The sequence below is a fragment of the Apus apus genome, chromosome 2 (assembly GCF_020740795.1).
Source record: "Apus apus isolate bApuApu2 chromosome 2, bApuApu2.pri.cur, whole genome shotgun sequence".
Classification (NCBI taxonomy): Eukaryota; Metazoa; Chordata; class Aves; order Apodiformes; family Apodidae; genus Apus; species Apus apus.
The window spans coordinates 1,490,901-1,516,878 of record NC_067283.1 but is presented as its reverse complement, the minus strand read 5'-3'; the positions used below and the strand labels follow the sequence as shown (position 1 = coordinate 1,516,878).

General features: G+C 42.8%; 1 protein-coding gene across 1 annotated transcript in view; it reads right to left on the bottom strand.

Annotated features, from left to right (window-relative positions):
- Positions 1-1,196: 1,196 nt before the first annotated feature.
- Positions 1,197-25,978, bottom strand: part of MYL3 (myosin light chain 3) — a 37,809-nt gene continuing 13,027 nt past the window's right edge. Inside the window, exons 2-7 of the mRNA XM_051609965.1 lie at positions 15,830-15,857; positions 10,225-10,374; positions 8,916-9,089; positions 6,452-6,529; positions 4,920-4,955; positions 1,197-1,297 (exon numbers count right to left, since the gene is read on the bottom strand). Coding sequence (XP_051465925.1) covers positions 4,927-4,955; positions 6,452-6,529; positions 8,916-9,089; positions 10,225-10,374; positions 15,830-15,857 — 459 coding nt within the window. The 3' untranslated portion in view covers positions 1,197-1,297; positions 4,920-4,926. The remainder of the gene's footprint in view (positions 1,298-4,919; positions 4,956-6,451; positions 6,530-8,915; positions 9,090-10,224; positions 10,375-15,829; positions 15,858-25,978) is intronic.

The window sequence follows — 25,978 nt, the reverse complement described above, 5'->3', positions numbered from 1 at the left end:
ATTATCTTTCCTCCACGTCTCCAAGCTATCTGTTTTAGCAATACCTCTTGCTTAAATAAACTATTGCATATTAAGACATTTGGGTATTTCCTAACAAACTGTACCAGCCTCTAGGTTCTCTTTTTCCCCCACTCTCAAACAATATATTATTTCCTTTCCTTTCCTTTCCTTTCCTTTCCTTTCCTTTCCTTTCCTTTCCTTTCCTTTCCTTTCCTTTCCTTTCCTTTCCTTTCCTTTCCTTTCCTTTCCTTTCCTTTCCTTTCCTTTCCTTTCCTTTCCTTTCCTTTCCTTTCCTTTCCTTTCCTTTCCTTTCCTTTCCTTTCCTTTCCTTTCCTTTGTTATTGTACCCCAGAAAATGACCCCACTTAATCCATGTGCTTTGTCACACTTCTCAACTTTCCCGTGGTTATACTGAGGCTTTTCCAACCAGCCTTTATTTCCCATTTCCCCTTCCATCACACAGACACAGAAACAATGATGAAACCAGGTGATAAAGAATTCCATGTTTTACTGCAAAAAGCTACAGGACCAAGACATGGATGCAAGAACAACTTCCAGTTTGCATTGGGAAACACTTTATGCTTGTTTCATAGGTCAGGCTGGAGTGGGAAGTAATCCTTGTGGAGAAGAGATACATTTTAGCAAACACTGTGTGCACTTCTGCTTCACTTTGTTGTTGGTTTTTTTACATTGTATATGTTGATGGTGGTATCTTCCAAAGCTGAGAAACACATAAACTAAGTTGTGTTTGCTGGGAATTCTACTTTTCCAGTTCTCTGAAGACTATCAGCATTCCTTGCATGCATGAGATTTATACAACTGGTTTAGTTCATTTTCTCCCTTCTCTTACAGCTATTTTAATTTTTTTTTTTTACAAATGCAATCAACACCAAGAGAAAGGTCCAGTTGTTTTGCAAGGAAGAGGGGAGGGAACAAATACATTTTAAAAACTGATTTAGTCATTAAAATTGGATCACTTTTCTCCCCTCTTTGTTAACAATTTTGCATTGCTGTATAAATTCTGTATCACAAAAAAAAAAAAAATATGGGAATGCCCAGGTATCCATAGCTCAGATTCCAGCTTCTTCAGTTTCCCGAGTGCTTTGAATCCTTACAGAGACCATCCCCTTCCCATGAAGAAACAAGACAAAACAAATAAAACCACATTTACCCAAATAACTTTAGGGGCAGCACATTTTGTAGCTCTGTAATGGGAACCTGGGATGAAAAATGAGGAGACATTCCATTACATTGAAATCCAAGGCCAGCATCTGGGGTTCCGGGTGTCTATCTTGTCCTAAAAATAAAGTTATTTTTAAGCATTAGAGGAAGACAGAAGAACCAAACAATGTCACTAGGAATCAGCCTCAGCTAATTGGCAGCGAGGCCTGAAGCTGCGTGTCTCTGCACTAAGTAGATGTCAACTAACATCAAAGAGCAAATGCCCAATGTGACAAAATAACCTTAGTTGTCTTGCACTCAGTGATGGACAAAACGTGGGAAGCAGTGATATGGAGAGGAAATACAGCCATGTCAGACATGAAGACAAGGTAAACACTGAGCTTTTCAGAAAAACAATACAGTTCCTGAGCCACTGGGCAATTTCTCCTAGTTCTGTTATCCCTCTATTATCCGTAGTCAGTCTCCCATCAGCAACATTTGAGCCCCAGGATTTCTCTAAACTAACATCCAGATTTCAGGCAGGATTCTGTTCCCAATCCATAAGTATCTGATGCAATTTGAGAGCCCCAAAGCATTCAGAACATTCCCATACAGACGGTAAATATGACATAGTGTTCATGGGGGATTTGTCCTTCTCAACATTGGCAGCTGGACTCAGTGCACTTATGTCCCTTCTTCAGATGAAGTGAACAACTCTGCATGTTCCATCTAACTGGACCTCCTTTAGGTCTGGAAACAGATATCCCACATTCATGTAGACACCTTTCTTTAGGCATGTCAATCTGGTGGGAACCACAGAATACTATTTCAACTGATCAGATACAGATGGTATATCCTAGGATTTCACATGAGTTCAATCTACAGGACTCAATTAATTTGCCCACACCTCAGTGCCTACAGCCACTTGAGATGTCCTAGAACATCCTACCTGGCTGCAAGAAGGGGCAAGTCTGCCACAGGCTCTGCATCTCATCCATGAAGCCATCCATATATGAGACACCTGCAGCACCTCAACACTAAGAACCTACATGTGGGACACCAAATGGAGCCTCTGTGTACACTATGGACATCCTCCCCAGCTGTAGTACTCTACTACTTTAGCTCATATATTTACTCTCATATATCAGGGTGGTTTTGTGACATGAGGTCTACGTTAGAGGAGCTGGTATATGAACAACTCAAACAGAATCCCAAATATGTTCTTTCCCAGCATTTTTGGATGCTTCATCACAACATCACAGAATCATTCAGGTTGGAAAAGACCTTCAAGATCATTGAGTCCAACCATGACTCAGCTATGGTGAATGCATAGGCACCCAAGAGATAAACCCTGAGATAAGATTGACTCTGCTCATCACACTCTGCTCATTCAGTCACATGGCAGGGGAAAAGGTCATAGAATCATAAAATCATGGAATGCCAGGTTGGAAGGGACCTCAAGGATCATTTGGTAATGCTATAGTTCATAGGAGATGGCTCAGCACCCTGAGCCATCAGTTGTGTGTACTGCCCTCACAGGTGGTCCATGCACAGATCCCACAGCCCTGCTCCATATTACAGTGGTCACTGGACCACGAGTAGAGTACAGTGCTTTCAAACTATGTGAGAAAGCTTGATATTTCCTGCTGCCCATGTCTTTCCTGCTGAGTAGTGTAAGGAGCAGATGTACAGCCAATGTGGGGGTGTTTTCTACAGCAAAGTCTGTTGTGAAGGAAGAACAGTTGGGTGTAATCCTGCAGAACACCTGACCTGGAGGGACTTTAAAAAATCGTGGAAGAATCACTAATTGAAGATGTAATTGATCTACTCTGTCTTACAAATAATAGAGAGCACTTGGGGACAAGTCAGTGGAGAGGATATAGAAGAAAATCAATACAGAGTAGTCTCAAGAGTTATGCCCAGAAAATAAAGAGAGGGGAAGGGGAAAGGGGAAAGGGGCAAGGGGAAAGGGGAAAAGGGAAGGGACAGTTTAGTTCTTATGTGTGGATTCTGCTCTAGCTTTCCTCAGTATATGGGAATGGCCAAGAAATATAAGTCACTACTTGATTTTTGGATTCAGATCCAGATTCCGATTGAGTTCAAATCCAGTGTTTTGGGATTTGCTTGTTACATGTGCTATGGCAAAGGGCCATCACCCTCCCAAGGGTAATGACTGTGTTTGTCTTTCCCTAAACAAAGCAACAGCAACACAGCACATAGTGGGAGATGCCATCCCTGAATGACATCTCTCATGGCTCATTGGCAAATCCTTTCCAAACCCATCCTAAGCAGAGACACTCTTGATGACCCCTGTGCTGCAGCTCCCAGCCTTGTGCCAGCTTTACAGCCTACCACTGCTCACTTTCTCTTGTCTTCTTGGTGGCTGACACAGGTTCCTAACTACGAAGGAATGGGATTTCCCATGGCCCTGTAATTAGGATGGGATTAAAGACTGAAAGCATCTCTAAATAACAAGTGAAGATCATGCTAGCAGTGGGATTACCTATCATGGCTGTGAGCCAGTCCAGATCTTTGGAATCAAAAACTGGGAGCCAGTTTTGAGAAATGCATGTTCAGAGAAGATAAATATGTTTAAGAAAGAAAACTAGACCATAATAATAATAAAATATATCTTATTTTAGCCAATATATTTTAGCCAATTCACATTTTATTCAGTTATGTTTTGGAACAAAAGTCCCAAAGACCTGGATGTGACTCCTACTTAACTCTCTCCCTGGGGTGCCAGTGAACATAATCAAAAGTCAGCACACAGCAGTCTCAGTGGGCTGGGATAAAGTCAGGTTTGGTCAGGACAGAGTAGAAAAAATAAAGCAAAATATAAGAAAGAAAAAAAAAAAACAACAACCCACAACAAAAACCAACCAACGAGCCAAAAAACTCCAACCAACCAAAATCCAAACCAACCAACAATCTGAAGGAAGCCACTGTTTTTCCCAGTCTATCAGATACTTTGCAGAAGAGATGGAGCTGGTTAACCCTCAGGTCAGACCCTCCCCAAGAGCTGAACAGAGGTAAATAAGGATGAATGCCAGTTGAAAACAGTGGGCATCTTTTCCAGGAATACAGAACTGAATGATGACCAGGAAATACTGGAAATGAAGTTCAGCTCATTTGCAATGGTGAGACAGAGATACCCCTAATGGTGCTGTGGTTTGGACAACACTGCTGAATAAAGCCAGGAGATATGCTGGACAAAGCCCATGTCTTTTTCTGGAAAGCCATCCCATTTGCCAGAAGATGCTGAGAGCCAGATTTAAGGAAGGCAAATAATTATCTTCCAAGTGTAAATTCAGGGACATAACAATATGTTATTCCTTTGTACCAACATTTCCTTGTCTTTTTTGACCACTCTTGATCTAATCAGCTCAGTTCTATGTCCATGTCTTTTTTTGGGACAAGATTAGGAGAAGTAACTTGTAAGTGGACATGAAAAATGTGCATCCTTTTAAGTTTCCAGTCAATCATAAAGGAAGGATTAAGTCTTTGGAAATCAAATCCCCCTTCAGGAAATGTTATGTTGGACTTTTAAAATAAAGATATCCAGATTTACCAGACAATGGCAGAAAAATAATGGATTTTCTGTGTGCTTGATGGGATGATTATAAGATTTTATTCATTCTTGTCCTGCTTCCTTGTACATAATCACTCTTTGATTAGCCACTTACACACTCTTCAGGCTTATGTCAGAGGCTGAAACCAAAATAATAGGGTATGCAAGAAAGACAGAAAAGACTCACCTCGTGTTCAGTTAGCCATGATATGTTTCACAAAAGCTGAAAATAAAACAAAGAGAATTCAATTCACTTTCACTGAACTCAGTGACCTCCTGGGTAGCTCAGCCTGGTTGTTGTTTAAATTCACTCTTCTTGCTTCCTCTGATGCAAAGACCACAGCACTTTGTAAATAAGATTCCAGATACCAGGTGCAAACAAGTCATTTATATTATATATATATATATATAAGTTATATATATATATAACTATATATATATAGTGGTGTAGCCACACAGCTAGGTAGCCACTTGAAGTGGACACACACATCAGTCCATTCATAACTTGTTTAGTTTCTTACCCCTGGCTGCCAGATGGAACTGGATTTCCAAATATACAACCATAAGGAACTCTGGGTTCTCATCTTGTAAGGCTTTCAAGACTTCAGCACGTTTGTCCTAAACCAGGAGACTCTGAAGGTGCCTCTGGAGTGAACCTTCAGGATCCACAGAAGGCCACTGGGTCAGTTGTTGTGACTATATCTCTCCAGTGAACTCAGGTTTACAAACAAATAAGGAATTTTAAAGTAAAAATCAAGCTTTTATTTCAAAAAGTTTGGGGTTCAATTTTTTTTCCATCTAAAGAATATTCATTATATATTATTTGAAATTCAAGAGGAAAAGGAAAGCTAAATTTTGCAGTAAGGAACTGTGTTTTCCTCACCAATAATCCTCCCATGCTTTGAATTTCTCTGAATTCAGCATAAGTTGATGAGCCATCTGGGTTGGCTAAAATCTACTGACTTCAACCAGTAAACTACTTGTAAGAAGGGTTTCCCTGAGCTCAGATCACTGGAATTTGTAAATAGGAGACCCAAATATTTATAAAAGGCTCAGTGACTATGACAGACCAGCTAGATCAGCAAGATGATGCAATGGTCAGTCACCAGTTTTCCTCAAGAAGGACTCAGGTGTGGAGGGAAACCTGTGCTTATGCCTGAAGCATGCAGGTTTGCAGGAGGCAGAAGAGAACTATGGTCCATGTAGTCATGATCAGGTCCTTTTCTTTTGACTTCCTCCAACAGCACTGAAATAAACTGGAAGGTCTTTGTGAGGTCTTGTAGGATTCTAAGGACCCCAAAGAGGATGTCAAGGATAACATTATTTGTTTATTTTTTTTCCTGAGGTTTTGAAAGAAAACTTAGTGATTTTCTGTACAGGGGTCTGAAAAGGGGTGTGTATTTCTTGTTGAGAGGACAAGGAACAGTGGGAACAGATAGGAAAAAAACATAATGCGTGTGTTTTAAAAGTCAAACAAAATAAGAATATTCAGCCCCACCTCCTGAAAAGGTCACAGCCTTGCAGCTGTGGAAAATACAAGGCAGCTTCCAGGGATAGGGTGTATCAGGTGAATGACGGAATCTGAATTGATCTAAAGTTTGGAAAAGCACAAATCCTGATCTTCTGGATCAGATCTTCCACAGGTTTAAATTTTCTCAGGATGATTGCAACAAAGCCTCCAAGCACATGGCCGTTGTTAAGACAAGTGTTCATATCTACCTTCATAGTTGATACAGCCATTGGCATCTTCCTGACCAGCCATGAGCTTATCAACTTCCTCTTCAGTCAACCTCTCACCTGGGCAGAAAGAAAAATACCTGATTAGTACTCGAACCCTTTTCTAGCACTTTACAAAGTGCAGATCAAAGATTCTAAGACTAAAAAGAGACAAGAAAGAGAAGGGGGGGAGATTTTCTCCTCTGTTTAATTTGTGATGCTGACTGCTAGGAAAGCTACTTCTGAACTTGCAAAAAGAGAAAATTTGATCTGAAAACCAGAAAGACACAATAAATATGGAAACCCACATGATCTTATATTCACATACTCATTCTTCTAAGAATAAGCTTCCTCTAAGTGCCAAATCTTAAAGGCTTTAGTCACTTTTTAACTGAGTCCTAACCAAGTAAACTCTTAGTAGAGTCACCATCTAGTTTGTCCCTGTATTTGTGGTTCAGGAAGATTCCAAGATCAAACTTACAAACTCTGATTTGTACCAGTGATCCATTCAATTAAATTAAATTAACTCAATATTAAATTCCTATTTGTCTGTAAGGCTTCATCCTGTTGAAGCAGAGATCAACACAACCAGTCTCTTCATTGTGAAATTAGGCACTGATTTTAGGATGGGGAGCAGAGCCCGACCCCCCTGGCTCCAACCTCCTCTCAGGCAGCTGCAGAGCCAGCAGGTCTCCCCTCACCTCCTTGGCTCCAGGCTGGACACCCCCAGCTCCCTCAGCTGCTCCTGCTCAGACTGGTGCTCCAGCCCCTTCCCCAGCTCCCTTGCCCTTCCCTGGACACGCTCCAGCCCCTCCATGTCCTTCTTGTCCTGAGGGGCCCAGACCTGGCCCCAGGATTCCAGGTGCCCCCTCCCCAGTGCCCAGCACAGGGGGATGATCCCTGCCCTGCCCCTGCTGGCCACCCCAGTGCTGACACAAGCCAGGATGTTGGTAGCCTTCTTGGCCACCTGAAATCATAAACATGAAAAGAAGATGAAATGCACTGGATTTGCTCTGTTATTCATGTTGTTCCATTTTTCTATCACTGAGTTTTGGCATACAGGAATGAGTCTTCAGCTGAGATGAATCTGGGAAAATTTAACTGATGTGTTGGGTTTTTTAATTAACTTAATCAGTTTAATTAGTCATGCTTAGTAAATCATGCTAATTTACTTAGTAGCTAAGACTACTTGGCTGTGCCTAGGGTTTGACCAGTGTTTAGAGATGTCACTCTGAACAGAACTATTAATTCTTCAGATTTAAATACTTCCTATCAGTGCCAACATTGCCACATGGTCCTGGGTCACTGGAAAGAGAAGGGTAAGTACTAAATTCTTTCTTTTAATGCTGTGAAACTCACAAAACTGCCCACAGTAATTTATTTGTCCCTGGTAAGGTTAGACAGGGCAGCAGTCCTCACCCTGTGGGTTTGGATTTTTTTGTTATCATTGAATTTAGCCCTCAAACTGATTCAATAACATCAGTGATAAAAATGATTTATTTCTTTTCTTATTCCCTCTGTCATTAATAGAGATGGATGTGTCATGGCATGACAACCCCTGGGCATAAAAGGTTTGGGTTTTTTAATAGATACCTCATGTCAAAACCATCATTGGAAACCTTTGGGCTAAATTAAATCTCCTGTGTAAAAGCTCATGCTTTTTTAAAATAGTGGACAAAAATGCTCAGTAACATGCCAGGGCCTTCTAATCCAAATTGGAAACCTGTCATTAAGTTAGACCCAATTTTTCTGTCCTGCACTCATTCTGTTGTCATCACTCTGTGAAAAACTGAGCTTCTGAACTCAACATTTGAGAGGATGGAGAAATATTGATCCTTCCTTTAAAACCAGGGCTTTCCATTTCAAATTTTTCTTGAAGGTGCATAAAAATGGGCTGAAATATTGAAGGAATAGATGGGGTTTCCACTGTTCGAATAATGTTATTGTGCTAGAAATACAATGTTTATTGGAGCAATAAACCACTAGAGACACTAGAGGAGGGGAGGAAAGGAAGGAAAGGAAGGATTTTTAGTTTCATTATTACAGAACTTTTTTTAGTCTTTATAACTGAGGGCAGTGTGATGGCTGAAGTCTTGTCCAATAATTTTCTCCATAAAGGTTACCCATAATCATAGAATCATCCTGGCTGGAAGGGACCTAGAAGATCATCAAGTCCAACCATAACCTAAACCCCCCTACCATAACCTAATCTACCCATTCAGTGATTAAATAATGTTGCTAAGCACTATATCTAAATTTCTTTTAAACACTTCCAGGGATGGTGACTCCACCACCTCCCTGGGCAGCCTGTTCCACTGTCCAACCACTCTTTTGGCAAAGAAGTTCTTTGTAATATCCAGTCTAAAGGATAGAAGCTTGTATCTAATGATAAAAGCTTGTATCTAAGGATACAAGCTGTATGGAAAGACTTCAATGATGAAACCATGTGAGGAGAGGTTCACTTTACCCAGTGTAGCCAGAACATGGCGGAGTTCAGCCCCCATCACTGTCCCATTTCCCTCCTTGTCGAAGACACGCAGACCCTCCACGAAGTCCTCATAGGTGCCTGTGTCTTTTGTCTTGGCAATATGCTGGAGCATGGGCAGGAAGGTCTCAAAGTCAATCATCTTGGAGTTCATCTCTACAAAGACACAGATGGAAATGAAAGTTTTGGTGGATTTTGGGAGAGCTGAGGGGCACTCACTATGAGGGTGATGAGGGTAGAAGAACTGTGGTGATAAAAGCCAGCTAAAAGGGAGAGAAGAACATAGAAATATCATAAGTACAGATGGAAGAATGGACAGGCAGAGTGGGAAAGAGGATGACCAAAGAGATAAATGTGGGTTTTGGATGGATGGATGGATGGATAAACAGACAGACAGAGAGACAGACCGATGTCTCCTAGTATCTGACATAAACAGACATTAAGGAAAAAAAATATTATAAGGCTCCCAAGGCTGCTTCATGCAAACAAAAGTATGAAACTACACAGAAGACAGTAAGTGAAGCTCATTCCCATTACAAAATCAGCCCAATGATGTAGAGATGTTTCCCACCATTCTGGGAGAGGAGCTAAAGAGCAAATAAGCTAAACCAGGGCTGTGTATCCCATTTTCCTAATTCTTTGCCTTTCAAGATTATTTGAAGGTATTTTGTTCCTTTATGAAGCCTTGTCCTAGCTGTCACTGTGTCATTGCCATATCCTGAAATACCATAATTGTGGAATGGGGGCCTGTCAGTTCCACCTCAGTGGGAGGAAAGGACAGAGAATTAATCTAGAAATGCCTGCATGTAGATAAGGTCTGAGAGACGGTTCCTGTCTTCTGACAAAATATTTCGTGTATGATGAACATTGAAGGGAGATATTACTGCAGTCATTCCAGATCTCCTAACACGTACTTTTGTAGAGCAAGATGTGTCTCCACACTCGGTCTATTCTTTTTTTTTCTTTGGATGTCTTTAAAAAGTCTGCATTTTTAGTAAACATGTGTGAATGTCTGTCATCAAAGCAATTTTAAAAGGCAAAAGCTTGACATGGTAAAACACATTGACACATAGGCCCATTAAATTAATTCATTCTCCTAAATTGGAGACAATTATATTGTCTGCAAGATCACAGTTTTACTCATTTCTTTTTCTGCTCTTGGTCTGCAGAGGCTGTTCCATACCCTTTGTTACTTCACAAGGAATCTTTCCATCAGAGAACAGAGACCTCATCTGCTTCACAAATCATTCTGGGAGTCATCTTTTCCAAAAAGAACACAGAGGACACCAACCTTCTGGTTTGGGTCTGCCAAGCAGTTTCATGACCTCAGCCTGGGTTGGATTTTGCCCCAAAGCTCTCAAGACATCTCCACATTGTGCATATGTGATTTTCATCTCAGATTTAGGAGTTCGGTCGAAGAGTGAGAATGCTTCCTTAAATTCTGGAAAATAAGAACATAAGAAGTGCATGTTATGCTGCCTCAGATAAAACTAAAGCAAGACCAGATCTTCCCCCTAACTAACTCTACCCAACTCTTTTATTTTGAAGTTTGGGAACAAGTTTGATTGGCTTTGTTCTTGCTGTTATCTACAATGTTTGTGTTCCTCCTCCCCTGCATGTCCCGGTTCAGTCAGGGAACGGAACTGGAGAGGTCAAATGTTCTTCTCATGGTATTTCCATCCCAGCTAACATGGGGAAGTGCAGAAAAACTTCTGGAAATGGTTGGCCTTGAGAGCTTTCCAGCTCATCAGGAGCACTCAGAATGGCACAGAATTGAATAGCAGTTCTGCTCATGAGCTAACTGGATATTGTGTTCAGCACTGAACTCTGACAGAGCACTGACACAGCCCACTGGGATAAAGGAACACCTCTGTTAGCAGGTAACAGGATATGCCATGATAACCTACAGGAACTATCACACAACCAAGAGTCTACTAGTGGGAGAGGGTGAAAGTATATGGGAAATCTTATCATTGCCTAATTGTTGTATTTAACAGTGCCAATGAGCAGATCTAGATGAATCATCTTATTTTTCTTTTTACTAGCACCCAGTCCCATTTCATCTGGACAAGTAAGGTTTGGTATTCCATCAGCTACCAGTTTCAGGTCAGATATCACGTGTGGAGATACAATCATTCCCTCCAGTGGTTTCACATCTGCCTGCTTTCCCCTGTGCACTCATGCAGAGCACTTGCAAGACAACCTCTGCTCACCTCCACTGCATCCTTGTGAACATATCCTCAGGTCTTGTCTTCTGGCTGAATAGTGATTCCCTGACCACTGTGAGCAGCAATAATTTGACAAGATCATTCCCATGGGAGAAGGTGTTTGATCTACCACTAATGAATGGAGTCAGTGCAGGATCCCAGGGGAGACTTCCCCAGACACTAGTTGCTCAGCTTCACCTCTCCCTGCTGCAGCTGCAGACACGTGGCAGAGCCAGAGGAGCATCTCGGCGTGCAGGCAGCAGTAACAGGCTGTTATCCTTTAATGAACACACATCCCTTTGGCTGCAAAGCCCTGGATATGCCCCTTCTCCTGCTGTTACTCTTCTGTACAAGTTTCCCTCCTTCTCTCCAACCAGTGTGGTTGCTTTTTTTCCCTGTAGCTCCTGACTCAACCATTCAGCCATGCACTTTGCACACCAGTTTTTCTCCATCTTTCCCTTCTCAGTTCCTTCTCCTATTGAATATTCCTCCTCCTTCTTTTTTTTTCTTTCTTCTCTTTTGCTTATTTTGCTCTCTCCTTCTTTCTTCTAGTGTTGCTAGTGTTGCTAGCTTTGCCTCTCTCCCTTTTATTTTATCATTCCACTCATAACTTACTAATTTCCTTCCTCATCCAACACTTTCAGACAAGGCTGTGTTTTCTCATTTTGGGCTAAATAACACTCCACTGTAACACTTGTTTTCTTCTTTGCTTTTCCTCTTTGCTCTCTCTTTCTCTCCCTGCCTCTTTCTCCTGGATCTTTCTCTCTGTCACCAGCTGGAACCCAGGCCCCATTGGCAGCCCTCACTCCAGCAGAGGGCAATAGTGGATTTTCATGGGCTCCTTCCTGACAGTGGAAGGGGGGCAGAGCCCCACTCCCAGCTCTGTCTTTTCCTGGGGGTCTCAGCAGCTGAGGTGGATAAGAAACACACCTACCTCCCTGAGCTACTCATCCACATGCTGCTCACCTGCTCCCCGAGAACAGTTGCCTGAGCACCCTTCCCACCATCTCCTAAAGGTTCACAATTCATCACAGCTCCTGACAGCTCACGCTTCTCTTTTTTCTTTTTTTTTCTTTTTTTAATATTAAATCAGATGTAACTGCCTTTCACCAGAACATTGGCCTGTGGGTTTGGAAACCCCATCTTGTCAATATACAGAAGTGGACCGTTTGGGGTTTTTTTCTGCATTTGCATTTGAGTTTGTTGGCTTCATGCAAGTTTCCATCAAAACAATGAAACCAGCCTTGCTATGTTGTCCTTTATCCTCCTCCTAGCCATTAAACCACTGGCAGGAGCAGTGTATATTTTCATAGGCCTAATTGCTACCTATCTTCTCATCTTGAATAGCTCTTATTCTTCTCTTTTCAGCAATTAAGGGGGCTGAAGAGGCCAGGAATCCAGTTTCATAAATACACATTGCCACAACCAATGACTTTCACTCACAGTTGAGGCAGGAGGACATGCAAAGATGGATGTGTTCATGTGGCTTCACCAACAGACAATTCTTCTCCTTCTGTCACGAGTATTTTGGGGCCTAATACAACACTGAATCCTTGCAGGGAAGTAAGTCTGGCACAGTGAAGTCTCTTCCTTAGCAAGAGGGTTCAGAGTATCATAGAATCACAGGATGTTTTGGGTGGGAAGGGACCTTAAAGGTCAGCTAGTTACAACCCCACTGCCAGAGGCAAGGACACTTCCCACTAGGTCACGTTGCTCAGAGCTCCATCCAACCTGCCCTTGAACACTTCCAGGGATGGAGGAGATACAGCTTCTCTGGGCAACCTGTGGCAGTGTCTCACCACCCTCAGAGCAAAGAATTTCTCCGTAATGTATCATCTAAATTTCTTGTCTTTCAGCTTAAATTTGTTCCCCCTCATCCTATTGCTCCATTTCCTTGTAAAATGTCCCTCTCCAGCTTTCCTGTAGGCCTCCTTCAGGTAACTTTTAGGTATCTTAGAAGATAAGGCTGGACAAAACTTGGAGATGTTGCATTTTATTTGTTTTCTCCACCACCTCAGATCAGAGTCAGCTGTCAGAAAACCAACTGGGCTCAATGATAATAGGCTGGGGATAGATGTTACTGACAGGCAGGAATATCTAACACGTAGAATCAACTTTCAATTGATCTAATTTCAGCTGACAATTGTGGAAGGATCTTGTCTCACTGAGACACTTAAGTCCTCATCTGGACAACAGAGAGAGAGGTGGTTATTATACATTAGAGGTCTTTTTAAAAAAACAAAAACAAACAAACAAAAAAACCAACACCACAACACATATAAAGGTATTACAGGTGACTTCGATCTCCTGATGGCTCCATGGAAGAGGCCATTTGACAAAATCAGCAGTGCAGTGTGGAGCTGAAAATGAACCCAGAATAAAACAAGTGCAACCAAAACCCAGAAGAAATGAAGAGCTGACAATCTTGGAAACTTGAAGAATGGGAAGGAGAAAACAAATAAAAAAGATATATTAATACAGAACTCCTGTGAATCCCAACTCTTGAGTCATGCCAACAGCCACTATAACAGCTATAAATCATGGCAAGTGGTGTTTGCTTTCTAGCATGGGCTTTTAAGATGAAATAAAACAGTCCCAAGCACTGGAATACTGATTATCCACTTTCTTAAACTGGTAGCACCCTTCTTGGCAAGGGTTTGACATGCACAAACCAGTACAAAGGACAGCCGGTACCAGGGACAATCCAGGAACAACTGTGGACCGTGATGCAGATATAAATCTACATCTGAAGAATCTAAGCTCTCCTTCACTGTAAATATCTTTCTAGCACCTATCAATCTGTCTGCCTAGGAATCTAGGAACATTCTAAAGGTCAGGTGAAGGAGAGAGAAAAAAGGAACTAGAAGAGGCCAGGAGGAAAGGACTTGAGGAGCTGATTGAGGAGCAGTGATCAGTCCCCAGGTGATGTTCAGGTCAGTCCTGCCAGGAACTCCTGGCAGAACCTGTGAGCCGAGTGTGGGATTAACCTGGAGGGGATTTAGTGTCCCTTCCTAGTGCTAGCACAGAGCATGACTCCTCTATGCTGTTGTAGCTGATGTGGATGTCTCACAGCCTTTCTCACACAGATGATGTTATCTGCTTCCTGTCCCATGGCTTTCCCTTTGATATTTCAAGGACATCCTATTTCACAAGTCTTGGATTCCCTGTTTTTCTGTGTATGCTTTTCTGTACAGCTAGACCAGCAGGCAGCTGTAAGAAGAAGGAAAGAAAGAAGATGCAAGTTTCTGTTTCTAAAGATGATCTACATCTGCTCTAGACCTGCTATCTTTTATGGCAGCCCTGGGGTTGTTCCAAACTTGTCATTTTCTAGCTATCCCAATGGGCTGATGGCCAGACAAGCACCTCATTTTCATATTATTATTTTTTTCTGGATAAATCTTTTCCCACTCTCTTCTATGGTCTCAAGAGCTAGCTCTCCTCAGCAAGAGTGGAAGCAAGGTATAGAAACTAGGTGAGTCCTATTCCATCTCCAGAACATTGACTGAGGAGACATCCAACTAGTGTGTGCTGCTGGAATAGCTCAAAGGTTTGTGGCTCACAGCTGTGCCTCTTTTACAATTCTCCCTTTACTTTGGGACTGGAAAAAAGGTAGATTCTCAGAACGTAACGATTGCCTCTAATCATGAGTTACTACTTCTGACCTGTTTTTCTAAAATAGAAACTAAAGCTTGAAGGGGGCTTAAAAAATCCTTATGTAATGTTGGAAGTCTGTGGCAAATCTTCAATTTCTAAGATATTATGGCATTTGGTTCCAGTTCTGAAAATCCTTTTTTCTATACCTCTCCTCTGAATCAGCCTGACTGGATAGCCTGTAATTTCTTTTTTTTCATTGGTTCTAATTAACCCATTTTCTGATACCATCTTTCATAGGCTCTACCAAGTTCTGCCAAGTCATTTAAGACCAAAGCAAAATTCTACGACATGTTGGACTCCAACCATCAATTATCCCATAAAGTCAAAAGCAGGCTGGTAGTTGAGGAAAGAGGGGACAGCTGCAGTGGTAATGTTCCCAGGGCTTCATCCAGGAGGTTTCAGTATCAATTTCTTGGGCTGGGACAAAGATTTCAGAAAGTAATGCTGATTTTTTACTTTGAATTTTTGGTTGGTTTTTTGTTTGTTTGGGTTTGTTTGTTTGTTTGTTTTTTAAAAAGCCATCACTGTCAGTATTACTGGTTTCTGAAGAGCTGTCACAAAACTGTAAAACTGTTACTGATTAAATTCTGATTGAACACAGGGGAAATTTCTCAAAAGAGGAGCTGTGAGACTTTCTGGAAAGGTTTGGTATTTTGTCAGTGGGTTTTCTTATAGAAAGAGTGCCTGTTTGGACTGAAGGTTTTGGCCACGTGTGTGTGGTTTTGGTTTGTTTGTTGTTTTATTTTTTTTCTCTTTCTTGATTTTGCTTCATTATCAAAGAAGCTGATGTTTTCTTTAATGAAATAAATACCTAATCTGCACAGTGAGAGACTTTTCCCCTTTTCATTTGACCAACACAACAGAGGGTTTGGAGGAGGAACGGAGCAAGAGCAAAGCCATGAATTAAACTTGAATGAAACATGAACTTCCTTCTCAAGGGAGCTCCAGTACCACGCTAGTGTCCACATCAACACTTGCCAGCACCTCCCAGTGATGCTATTTACTGTGCACAGAAGAGAAACACATCTTCCTCACCTTCAATCTGATCAGGGGTGAATTCAACCTGGAAGAGACAAAGAATAAAAGCCAGATGAAACCAGAAAACTGAAACAAATAAGAGCCACACTGCATTAGTCTCTGTCTTATGGGTCTGGGTGTTTTTGAGATTCATGAAAGAGACTGACTCATAATTCCAATGAAATAATTTTACAGAACCTGGACAAGTTCCTGTGTGATGTGCTCTGGGTGATCCTTCTCTGGCAGGGGGGTTGGACTGGATGATCTTTCAAGGTCCATTCGAACCCCTAAGATTCTGTGATTCTGTGATCTTCTGACTTAGAAGAAGGAAGAACCAGAAAACATCTGGTGAACTTGGAAGGCAGCACTCACCACTAGTCCTGCAATTGTTGAAAATTAAGCCACTATGTTTTTGTGTCTGTCCTGTTCAATCTTATCTGAACTAGTTCATTCAGGGCATTACCACTTTGTTTGCAATTTTCAGTCACCACTTGCCTTGAATGAAATCCAATAAATAAAAGAGTAATCCAACTGGCAGTCAGGAGGCTGTCTGGAAGGAAGCATTCAAAGAATGCAAGAAAGGAGCCCCCAAAAGAAAAGCAATGCTCTTCCCTTTCCTGACATGTGGAGTGGTCCAAACTCATCTTCGTCAGGAAGGTTATAATAATCTAGATTGAGTCCTATCCCAAATCCACATTCCATAGATTAATTAGAAATAAATACCCATCAGGGAACACGTTTATACAGGTGCATTGTCAGCAGCAACTCTGTGCTCAGTGTGCTTAATTGTATCAAGCTTGTGACTGGAGAATGTGACTGGAACTATACTGAGTTTATTCAAGCATCAATAACCACTGTGAGTGCAATAAAGCCAGGCTGGCAACTTGTATATAAATCAGTATCATGGCTTGCTCTTGGGGAAGAACTCATCTCAGCTACACTTAGATGTAGACATTTATGTCCATGACCTCACACTTGCTTTATAGCAGGTAGAAGGGAATGGGCACTTCTGGGTGTGATTTGACTTGCCTTAGGTCCATACTTGGAGAGAAGATGAGTTATGTTCTCCTTTTCACTGAGTGGATCAATCAGTTTTTCTAACTCAAATAAAAAGAGTGTGGGTAACTAACACAGATCTAGATGTCCCTTTCTGGTGAGTCTCACCCAGGTGTGAGCTAATTCTTTGGCAGACTGCAGGCCAGGAGAAACTGTACCAGAGCAAAAAAAGGATGACTGTAAATTCCCACAGCTGGAGCAAAAGAGAAGTTTGGAGCTGAAGGGCTGAGCATGCCTCACCTTAGATTATGGGCCCTATAAAACCACCACCCAGCGCTGGGAGGCCCTGTGTGACAGCTGGCAAGGTCATGGCAGATGGTTTGACCAGACTTACCACCCAGGCATGGCTTCCTCTCAGGAAGGTTGCAGAGATGTGTGGGTGGTGGCTGCTGCTATTTTCTCCCCTCTCAGCACAAACCACCGTGGAGTTGTAGGGAAAGGTGAGTCATCATTTACACAGCCATAAGGTATCATTGAAGATGGATGGAATGAACTTTGGACTATATTTAGACTGAAGATGGCTGAGGTGGTTTTTTTTTCCTTTCCCTCTCCCTCAGAATGGTGAGAAATACACAAAACCAATGTCATCTTTGGTATCCCTGAAGCCCAGGCCCACTCCTGCCCCAGGCACTTACACCACTGCACACCAGCACCACACCAGACTTCACTGGGCTCTCTCAGCACCTCCTCACCTGAAGCAGGAGGCTGAAAAACCTGCTCCCAGCCTTAATGTCAATTTGCTTTCCCAGATATGGCTTTACATTCTCCAGTTCCTAGTCCAGAATTCTTTCCATTGGGGTTTCATTTCTCTGTTTGTTTGTTTGTTTGTTTGATAGTTTTAAATATGCTGGCATTTCACAAGAATTGACTTTCCCCTGGCATTTTTTCTGCTCCCTGAGGTTGCAGGGAATATTTGGGACAAGCAAGGAACAAGGAGCAAGCAAGGACATTCCTATGAGTGCCAAGCACCACAACACCAAGGCTCACAGTGGTGGTGCTTGGCATAAAGTCACGTGAGAAACAGCTGCTGATTGCTAATTTCTTCCTACTTGTCTCCTGCCCTGACTGTGGACTGTGCTACGTATCCTTTGAAGACACCAGGCATCTGAATTAAAATCTTTCCATAACAAACAAGAAGTGTTATGCCAGCTTTCCTGCTGTTTTAAGGATCATGGCTTTAGGGGATCATCACCTGGTGACCAGTGACATCAACTGTAGCCCTAATGCAACATTCCTCTTTGTCTAAACAAAGGCATTAAGCTGATTCTGGCCCAGAGGCCCCAGGAGGGATGCACACACCCCTTGTGAACGTCATTCACAGCTTCATATCTCAGGGAATTTTTTGATTAAACCCTTAGTACCTCAATCAAACACATAACTCTGTGCATGATAAGTCAGACATAACAAAGCCTGAAACCAGTCCTATTAATAAAACTGTTGCTAACCACCAGTCAGAAGGTCTTCTGGGGAGAAGTATTTAGACAATGCAAGCAAGGAGCCCCTCCAGAAAAGAAACAATATTCTACTTGTTTCATGGTATTCTGAGGAATCCTAATTCAGAGAGCCAGGTTTTCACTGAGCCATGGCAGGGCTAGTTTTGAAGAAAGAGAAGGGTTTTGTTTTTATTGTGCTCTTGGCAGACTGATTTAGTAGGCAGAAATGCAGCAGATGGGAAGAGACCCAAAAGGCCAGCAAGATCAGTATCATGTTGAGATTGCATTTGTATTCCACAATCATGTGGGTTTTTCCACTAAGGCCCTTTTGAAAATATTAATACACAACATCCCCATCGTCCCTTCTCCCAGCTTTTTTTGTGCAGAGTAATCATGAGGTGCATAAACTCCTCCACTGCCCATGGGCAAACCTTGACACATGGCCAAGTCTCATACAGCTCCAACCCTTAGTTTGATGGTCAATCCTGATCACTCATGTCCTTTGCCTTCTGAAACTTTTGCTATATCTACATTTGGGTCCCAGGGTTGCCCTGAGGACTTCATTATTTCTACTCAGCTCTGGTTTGATGGGAGGGAAGGTGTGGTACAGCATACAGACACTTGACTGGTATGTGTGGAGAATGGATCAAAAACAGTTCAGAGGAAAAGGACTTGGGGGTGGTGGTGGACAAGAAGCTCAACATGAGCCATGTGCACTTCCAGCCCAGAAAGCAACCATGTCCTGGACATCATCAAAAGCAGTGTGGCCAGCAGGGCCAGGGAGGGGATTCTGCCCCTTTACCCAGTCCTCATGAGACCCCACCTGGAGCATTGTGTCCAATTCTGGAGCCCCTAATGTAAGAAGGACATGGAGATCCTGGAGAAAATTCCAGGGGAAGGCCACAAAGATGATCAAAGGGCTGAAGAAGCTCTGATTGGAGACAGGCTGAGAGAGTTGGGGTGAGAGTGGAGAAGAGGAGGCTCTCAGGAGATCTTAGAGCACCTTCCAGTGCCTGAAGGGGCTCCAGGAAAGCTGAGGAAGGACTTTTCAAAAGGGTTTGTAGTGAGAGATCAAGAGGTAATGGATCAAAACTGGAAGAGGGGAGATTTAGGCTAGACATTAAGAGGAAATTCTTCACTATGAGGGTGGTGAGACAGTGGAACGAGTTACCCAGAGAAGCTGTGGCTGCCCCATCCCTGGAAGTGTTCAAAGGCAGGTCCCATTTGGCTCTGAACAACCTGACCTAGTGGGAGGTGTCTCTGTCCATGTAGGGGTATGGAACTAGATGAACTTTCAGTTCCCTGCCGACTCAAACCAGTCTGTGATTCTATGACTATGTGAGCTGTGACACGCAGTACAAGAGGTTGCACCCAATCTTCACGTGGAACAGCTAAAATACAATGAATGTTTTGCAAGATAGAAACCCAACCATAAAACTCTACTGATACTCTATTTTTCAGGTTTGCCACCAATGCTTTCAGAAGAAAAAATACTTCAAGATGGTCTGAAATGACAGATAATTATGGAATGACAGAAAATACAGTGTCTGGGAGTCAAAGAGAGAACAGAATTGTTGACTTTTTATGATACCTGACTATACCAATAAGGAAAGTGAAGTGGCAATAGGAATCAACCATTATTTTCAGCTGAGTTGGTGAAGCCCTTCATTAAAAATACTTCAAGATCAGAAAAAATGAGGCAAAGTCTTTGTCAAGGTCATGCAGAGGATGCTGTTACATAAGCACTTTTTTCTCCAGCCTGCACTCTTTTCCATGACAAAATGTTCAATTTTAATCTTTCTTTTATCTGGGTTTCCTGAGAGCTGAATAATTTCAGCAGTGTATCTCCACTGCTTCTACTGTAACTTCAGCCTTATGGGTTTCTGGTCCCTACTTTAGTTTGGAACAAGCATGGATGAGTTCTGTCATGTTTTGATTCACCTTGTCCCTCAAGAAGTGGACACAAAAATCTTGTGTGAATGAGCTGTGTCTGGTTTTGGGGGTAGGAAGCACTGCTTTGGGTCTCAGAGCCATTCCATGTGATATTCCCAGGTGGCAACAAAGCTAGAGAGGGGGAGAGCTGAAGTAGGTGCATTGCACTGAATGTGGGCTAGTGGGAGGTGTCCCCACCCATGGCAGGGGAGTTGAAACTAAATGATCTTTAAGGTCCCTTCCAACCCAAACCATTTGATTATTCTAGGATGGGCGGGTGAAGGACTGTGGAGACACTGAGAAATGGATTTGGGGAACCCATGATATTCCTATCCCAAAGAAAGAAATGCAACACAATCCTGGACTTCAACACCTCGCTCTGAACCTGCTCAGCTGTACTGTTGTGCTCTGAATTGCCACTGAGCGAGGAACCACAGCCTGCTAAGTCCACAGGGCACAGGTTCAGCTTTGCACTTTTTAGGCAACCTGTCCACTCAAAGCAGCCTCACCTTTGGTGCTGGTGTTCTGCATCTTCAGAGCATTGGGTGGCAGTTCCTTGGCAGTGCTTCACATGCCCTTGCTTCTTGTTTCTTTGTAAATACCTTCCGGGGCAGAAGGAGCAGTGAGCTGTTCACTCACCATCCTTTTCCAACTCCAGCAGTAGCCCTTTTTGGGCTGGGGAATGTGTCACCACAACTTTCTGGAGTGCAAAGGGAAATTCCAGAGCCTCAACAGGAGAACAACACAGCCGTCCTGGAGAACTGCGACAGCTTCTGGCAATGGCCAGCACCAAAAATATAAACCACTCTGTGGACTGACTGTTCTCCCTGCAGCAACATGGTTTGGGATTCTTCAACCATTTATCGACGACTGGCTTCCCACCTTCTCTGCAACTCCCCCCTTCACCAGCCTCACTAGAAGATCTTTGTTCAGATGTTTGCAACCATGAAAGAAATTATAAAACCTAAAACATTATCTCTGTTAAGTCCTGGAGGAGAGCCTGGGGTTTAGGAGAGGTCAGAGGTTGCCTGTGCTGTCTGCTTGAAGTAGACAGGCAGTAGATTGTTGGGTTATGTCTCTGATGGAGAAGAACCCCAAGTGAGCAACTTGTGGACCACATTGCAATACTTCCTGGGGGTTTCTGGCCCTCAAACCTCCTGGTAAGTGGGTGTTAGGAAGGAACAAGACCCATTTCCCAATTCACATGCACGAGGCCAGGTGGTCTCCACCGTTCCACATGTAATTATGGGACATCACGTGCCCCTTGCAATATGAACATCTTAAGATGAAGGAAGGTCTCAAGCAGGACAGGGAAACTTGGTCACATTTGGTGGACACAGTATGTTGGAAAGTGCCCAGAAAAAGGCAGACACTTCTGTATTTAATTTGGTTAGCAGATTAAAGTAAGAAAAAACCAGAGGCATTATTATTATTATTATTCCACTTATTATTTTTACACAAAAACCTTTCACTTTGTCTTTCATTTCCAAAATCTAATGTTTTGTCTTGTAAATACTGGCAGCTTTGTTCTTCTCTTTCTAAATATTTTAAATTCAAATATTTTCATATTGAAATGTCATATTTCATGTAAAATTGACTTAAAGAATCCCACTCGCCCACATCGTCCAAACCCTACCAAAACAAGCCTTCCTGGACTCAACAAATCCATGTTGAGCTGCCAAAAAAGAATTTCTGTGGGTTTTTTGTGTGTTACTGAAACCTCCTCCTGAAAATTCAAGCTGGTGTCTTCTAATATTTTAATTCCCCCACCAAGCCTAAAAACAACCACCTTTTGCTAAACTAATTTTGCTCTCAGATGAGACATTTGTGTAACCCTTGTAGGTTGCTGATGATGTGCCAGTCACACCAGAAAGGAATGAGATCATATGAGGTTGGCCTAAGTGAAATAAGTTCAAAGTGTCTCAGGGAAGAGGTAGCAGAAAAATGTGTGTAAAGTAAAAATCTGGAAGCAGAGGAGTCAGGTTTGAATGGGGAAGCTGAAGCTCTTGATAGTACACAGGGAGCTCCTCTGAGAAATGAAACACCTTGGCAAAGTACCTCCACCTGCAGCACCAGTCACCACAACCATCTACCTTGCTTTTCACAGAATCACAGAATGTTAGGAGTTGGAAGGAACCTCGGAAGATCATCAAGTCCAACCCCCCTGCCAGAACAGGACCAAAAACTAGGGCAGATCACTCAGAAAGGCATCCAGACAGGTCTTGAAAGTCCCCAGAGAAGGAGACTCCACCACCTCTCTGGGCAGCCTGTCCCAGGGCTCTGTCACCCTCACAGGAAAGAAGTTCTTCCTCATGTTGAGGTGGAACTTCCTGGACTCCAGTTTGAATCTGTTGCCCCTTGTCCTGTCACAAGGCACAAGTGACAAGAGCTTGTCCCTGCCTTCTTGTTGCCCTCATGTATTTATAGACATTAATTAGATCTCCCTTCAGTCTTCTCCTCTCCAGACTGAACAGCCCCAGGTCTCTCAGCCTTTCCTTGTAAGGCAGGTGTTCCAGTCCTCTTTCTTCCTCCCAGAACTGGTCTGACAGTGTTTTGCAGCCCAGCAACGCACAAACACAAGAATTTCAGTGTCCTGTGTAGAAAACATGAAGGTTTCCCAGACATACCTTGACACAACCTCACATCATGCAATGTGATGCAAACTTCACACTCTCCCAACTCCATTCCAAAAGTGTTGCTTTTCTCCATCTTTGGCATTGCAGCCATCAGCACTCCAAGCCTTCCCAGGGTTGGGATGAAGCCAATGGCCAGCCCCCAGCAAATCCCACCCATCCTCATGTACTTGCAATTCCTACAAAGCCAAACAGCACCTGGACCCTTTAAAATGTCACAGCCCTTGCCCTGCAACTGTCTTGAAAAGAACCCAACAGGATAAGGTGCTGAAGTGTCACCATGATAACGCGCTGGCAACGGGGAGAGCTCTGCTTTTCTTACCCGAAGCTGGCAGGCACGGTGCACATGCCTCCCCCAAAATAATCCCACTGTAACCCAGCCTCAGCTTTAAATGGGCCAAAATTTCCCTGTAGAAAATCCACGAGCACAAAAAAAAATATCTGCCATGCTTCATACTCTGGGGGTTGCTTCTGGTTGGGATTTTTTCAAGTTCTTTTCCGAAGCAGGACGTTATTCACTGTGAGCTGAAAAACACACGGCTCTGAACTCACTTTGTAACCACAGCTGTACTGGATGTTCCTGCCTGTCCCCAGCCTCACCAGGGAGCTCCAGTTTGAAAAGCTGAGCCCCAGCTGGGATCTTGGTCAAGAGGTTGGGAATTTTAAATCCTGCCCTTTTATCAACATTTCAAATGGAAGACAAAAAGTAGGAGAAACCCTTTCCCTCTCCCTGCCACCACCATGACTTTTTCCTTTCAGTTCAGCCTGCTGGGGTCCTTTGCTTGATTTAGAGGTTTATTTATTGATTCAGAAAGAAGCCAAATCTGAAATTTCTTACAACCACAAACAGAGCTGACATTACAGAGTTTGGTTTTGGGTTGCTTTCAGTCTGCTTACCATGGTGTCAGTGTCCAAAATCTGATCATATTAACAAATGCTCCAACCTGTAACAGTTTTCTCCAGGCTTTGCAGTGGAGCCTGGAGGGTGACACTGAAAAACAAGTTTCTCCAGAGACCTGCAAGCTCTGTGCATGTTGCCTCAGTGCCCAACATCACTTTGCTCTCATTATAGCCAGCTCCTGCCATCACAAGCAAGGAGGTTGGAGGCAACTTCAGTGTGTGTATAAGATGCTGTCACCAAGCAGCAAGACATTCAAGGACATTTAGTTTCTGGACAGAGAGGGGTGCATTTTTTTAGGTTGGTTTTTTGTGGGGTTTTGTTTTTGGGGGGAGGCAGTTCTTTTTGCAAATATTAAATCAAAGAGAGAAAACATTTCTACCCTCTGCCAGGCTGTGACTGTTACCTACTAGTCAGCACCAACCACATACAGGGAAAACTTTGAGCTATTTTTCTTACCAGCATTTTATATTTTCATTTTTATTTTTTTCTTCTTCCTTGTTTTTACTTTTGTTGGTTTTTTTTTTTCCCCTTCTTCTCTGCCCTCCCACCCCCACAGGCACTCAGCAGTTAGCATCAGGCAGCTCTTAACCATAGTTGGGTTCTCAACAATGCATTTTTTTATTTTCTTGCTCCCCATTGCTGTTTTAAGGCGGGTGGGTTATAAATGGGTTTGTTTTTCTAAGATCATTCACAGGAGCAGGCTTCTCACAGGAGGTTTTTTTAGCCACGTCTGCCCAGTGGCTGTGAGGTTCTGCTGCTTCCCAGAAAACACAATCAGTAGATTGTCACAGTTTCTATTCTAGGCTTTGGATGTGTAATTTTGCTGCAGTGGAGCAGTTTTTGCAGGCTGGAGGCTGGGCTGGCTCCAGCCACCTTCCTTCCCAGAGTGAGCCCAGAAGGATGGACTGTGGAGCTTGGCTCTCCTGAACCTGTTGGAGGGCAGGGAGAGGGGCACTACTCCCCGTGTTGGACATCCAGGCACCTTGCATGGGTAGGTGCACTGTGTGCTTATATATGCAACTGGGGAAATGGATAAAGAAGAACTTCATAGGGCACTCATGGATGTAAATGTTTGCTCATATGTATTTATTTGTGTGTGTGATTTGTATGTACATACGTAAATGCACACTCACATTTCTTTCCTACACACATCTATGCACACATCCATACACTATAGACTTTTATATATACATATGGATATTTACTACAGATACATACACACACACACACACACACATATATATATATAAATATATAAAATAGAATTCTAGAATGGTTTGGGTTGGAAGTGACCTTCAAGATCATCCAGTTCCACCTCACCTGCTGTGGGCAGGGACACCTCTCACTACACCAGGTTGTTCCAAGCCCCATCCAGGCTGGCCTTAAACACTTCCAGGGGCAGGACATCCACAGTCTCTTTGGACAACACGGGCTAGTGTATCACAGCTCTCACAGGGAAGATTTTCTTCTTAATACAGATTGTTTGCACAACTCACATTGACAACCATACGTACACAGAGAAACCAGAAGTGAGACATGATAGTTTATAAAGGACTGGTATAAATCTACACTGATCCTTTTAAATCTAGAGGCCAGGATCTTTTGGATCTAGAGCACAGCTCTTTGGCAAAGCAGGATGCAGGTATTCAGCTGGGATAAATCAACATGGGTGTATGTGTGAATGGAAGGGGCTTTGCTGCTTGGCCCCCTGCTGGGAATCTGTCTGTGACGTGGACAGCATTCAAGAGCAAAAGCCAGTAAAGCTCTTCTGATCCCTGTTATTAGTGGCAGCAATACCCAGTTCCCTGTCCATGGCTGGAATTCTGGGAAGCATCTATCTCATCAAAGAGAGCTGAGCTGCAAGCTGACCACATACCCTGAGCATAGCCTGATGATTTCAAGTTAAATTTAGGTGAGTGCCTCTCTGGCTGTCTGCTTTTTAGAATTCAGATAGCCGACAGGGCAGGGGAGGGAATGGTGCCATGTAAGACACATACAATGAGACATGAAACTAAACTCAGGAAGGAAAGCTGCTTAGGAAGGAAAAAATCCCCAACCTTCTGGAGATTACATTGGCATTGCCCCTCTACTCCTATTACATCCATTTCCTTTCCCATATTTCTTTTCACTTCTTTACACTTGCCAGAATAGTATAATTTGATACGTGTATATATATATATATGAAATATTGTTGGGAAATATTTTTGATATT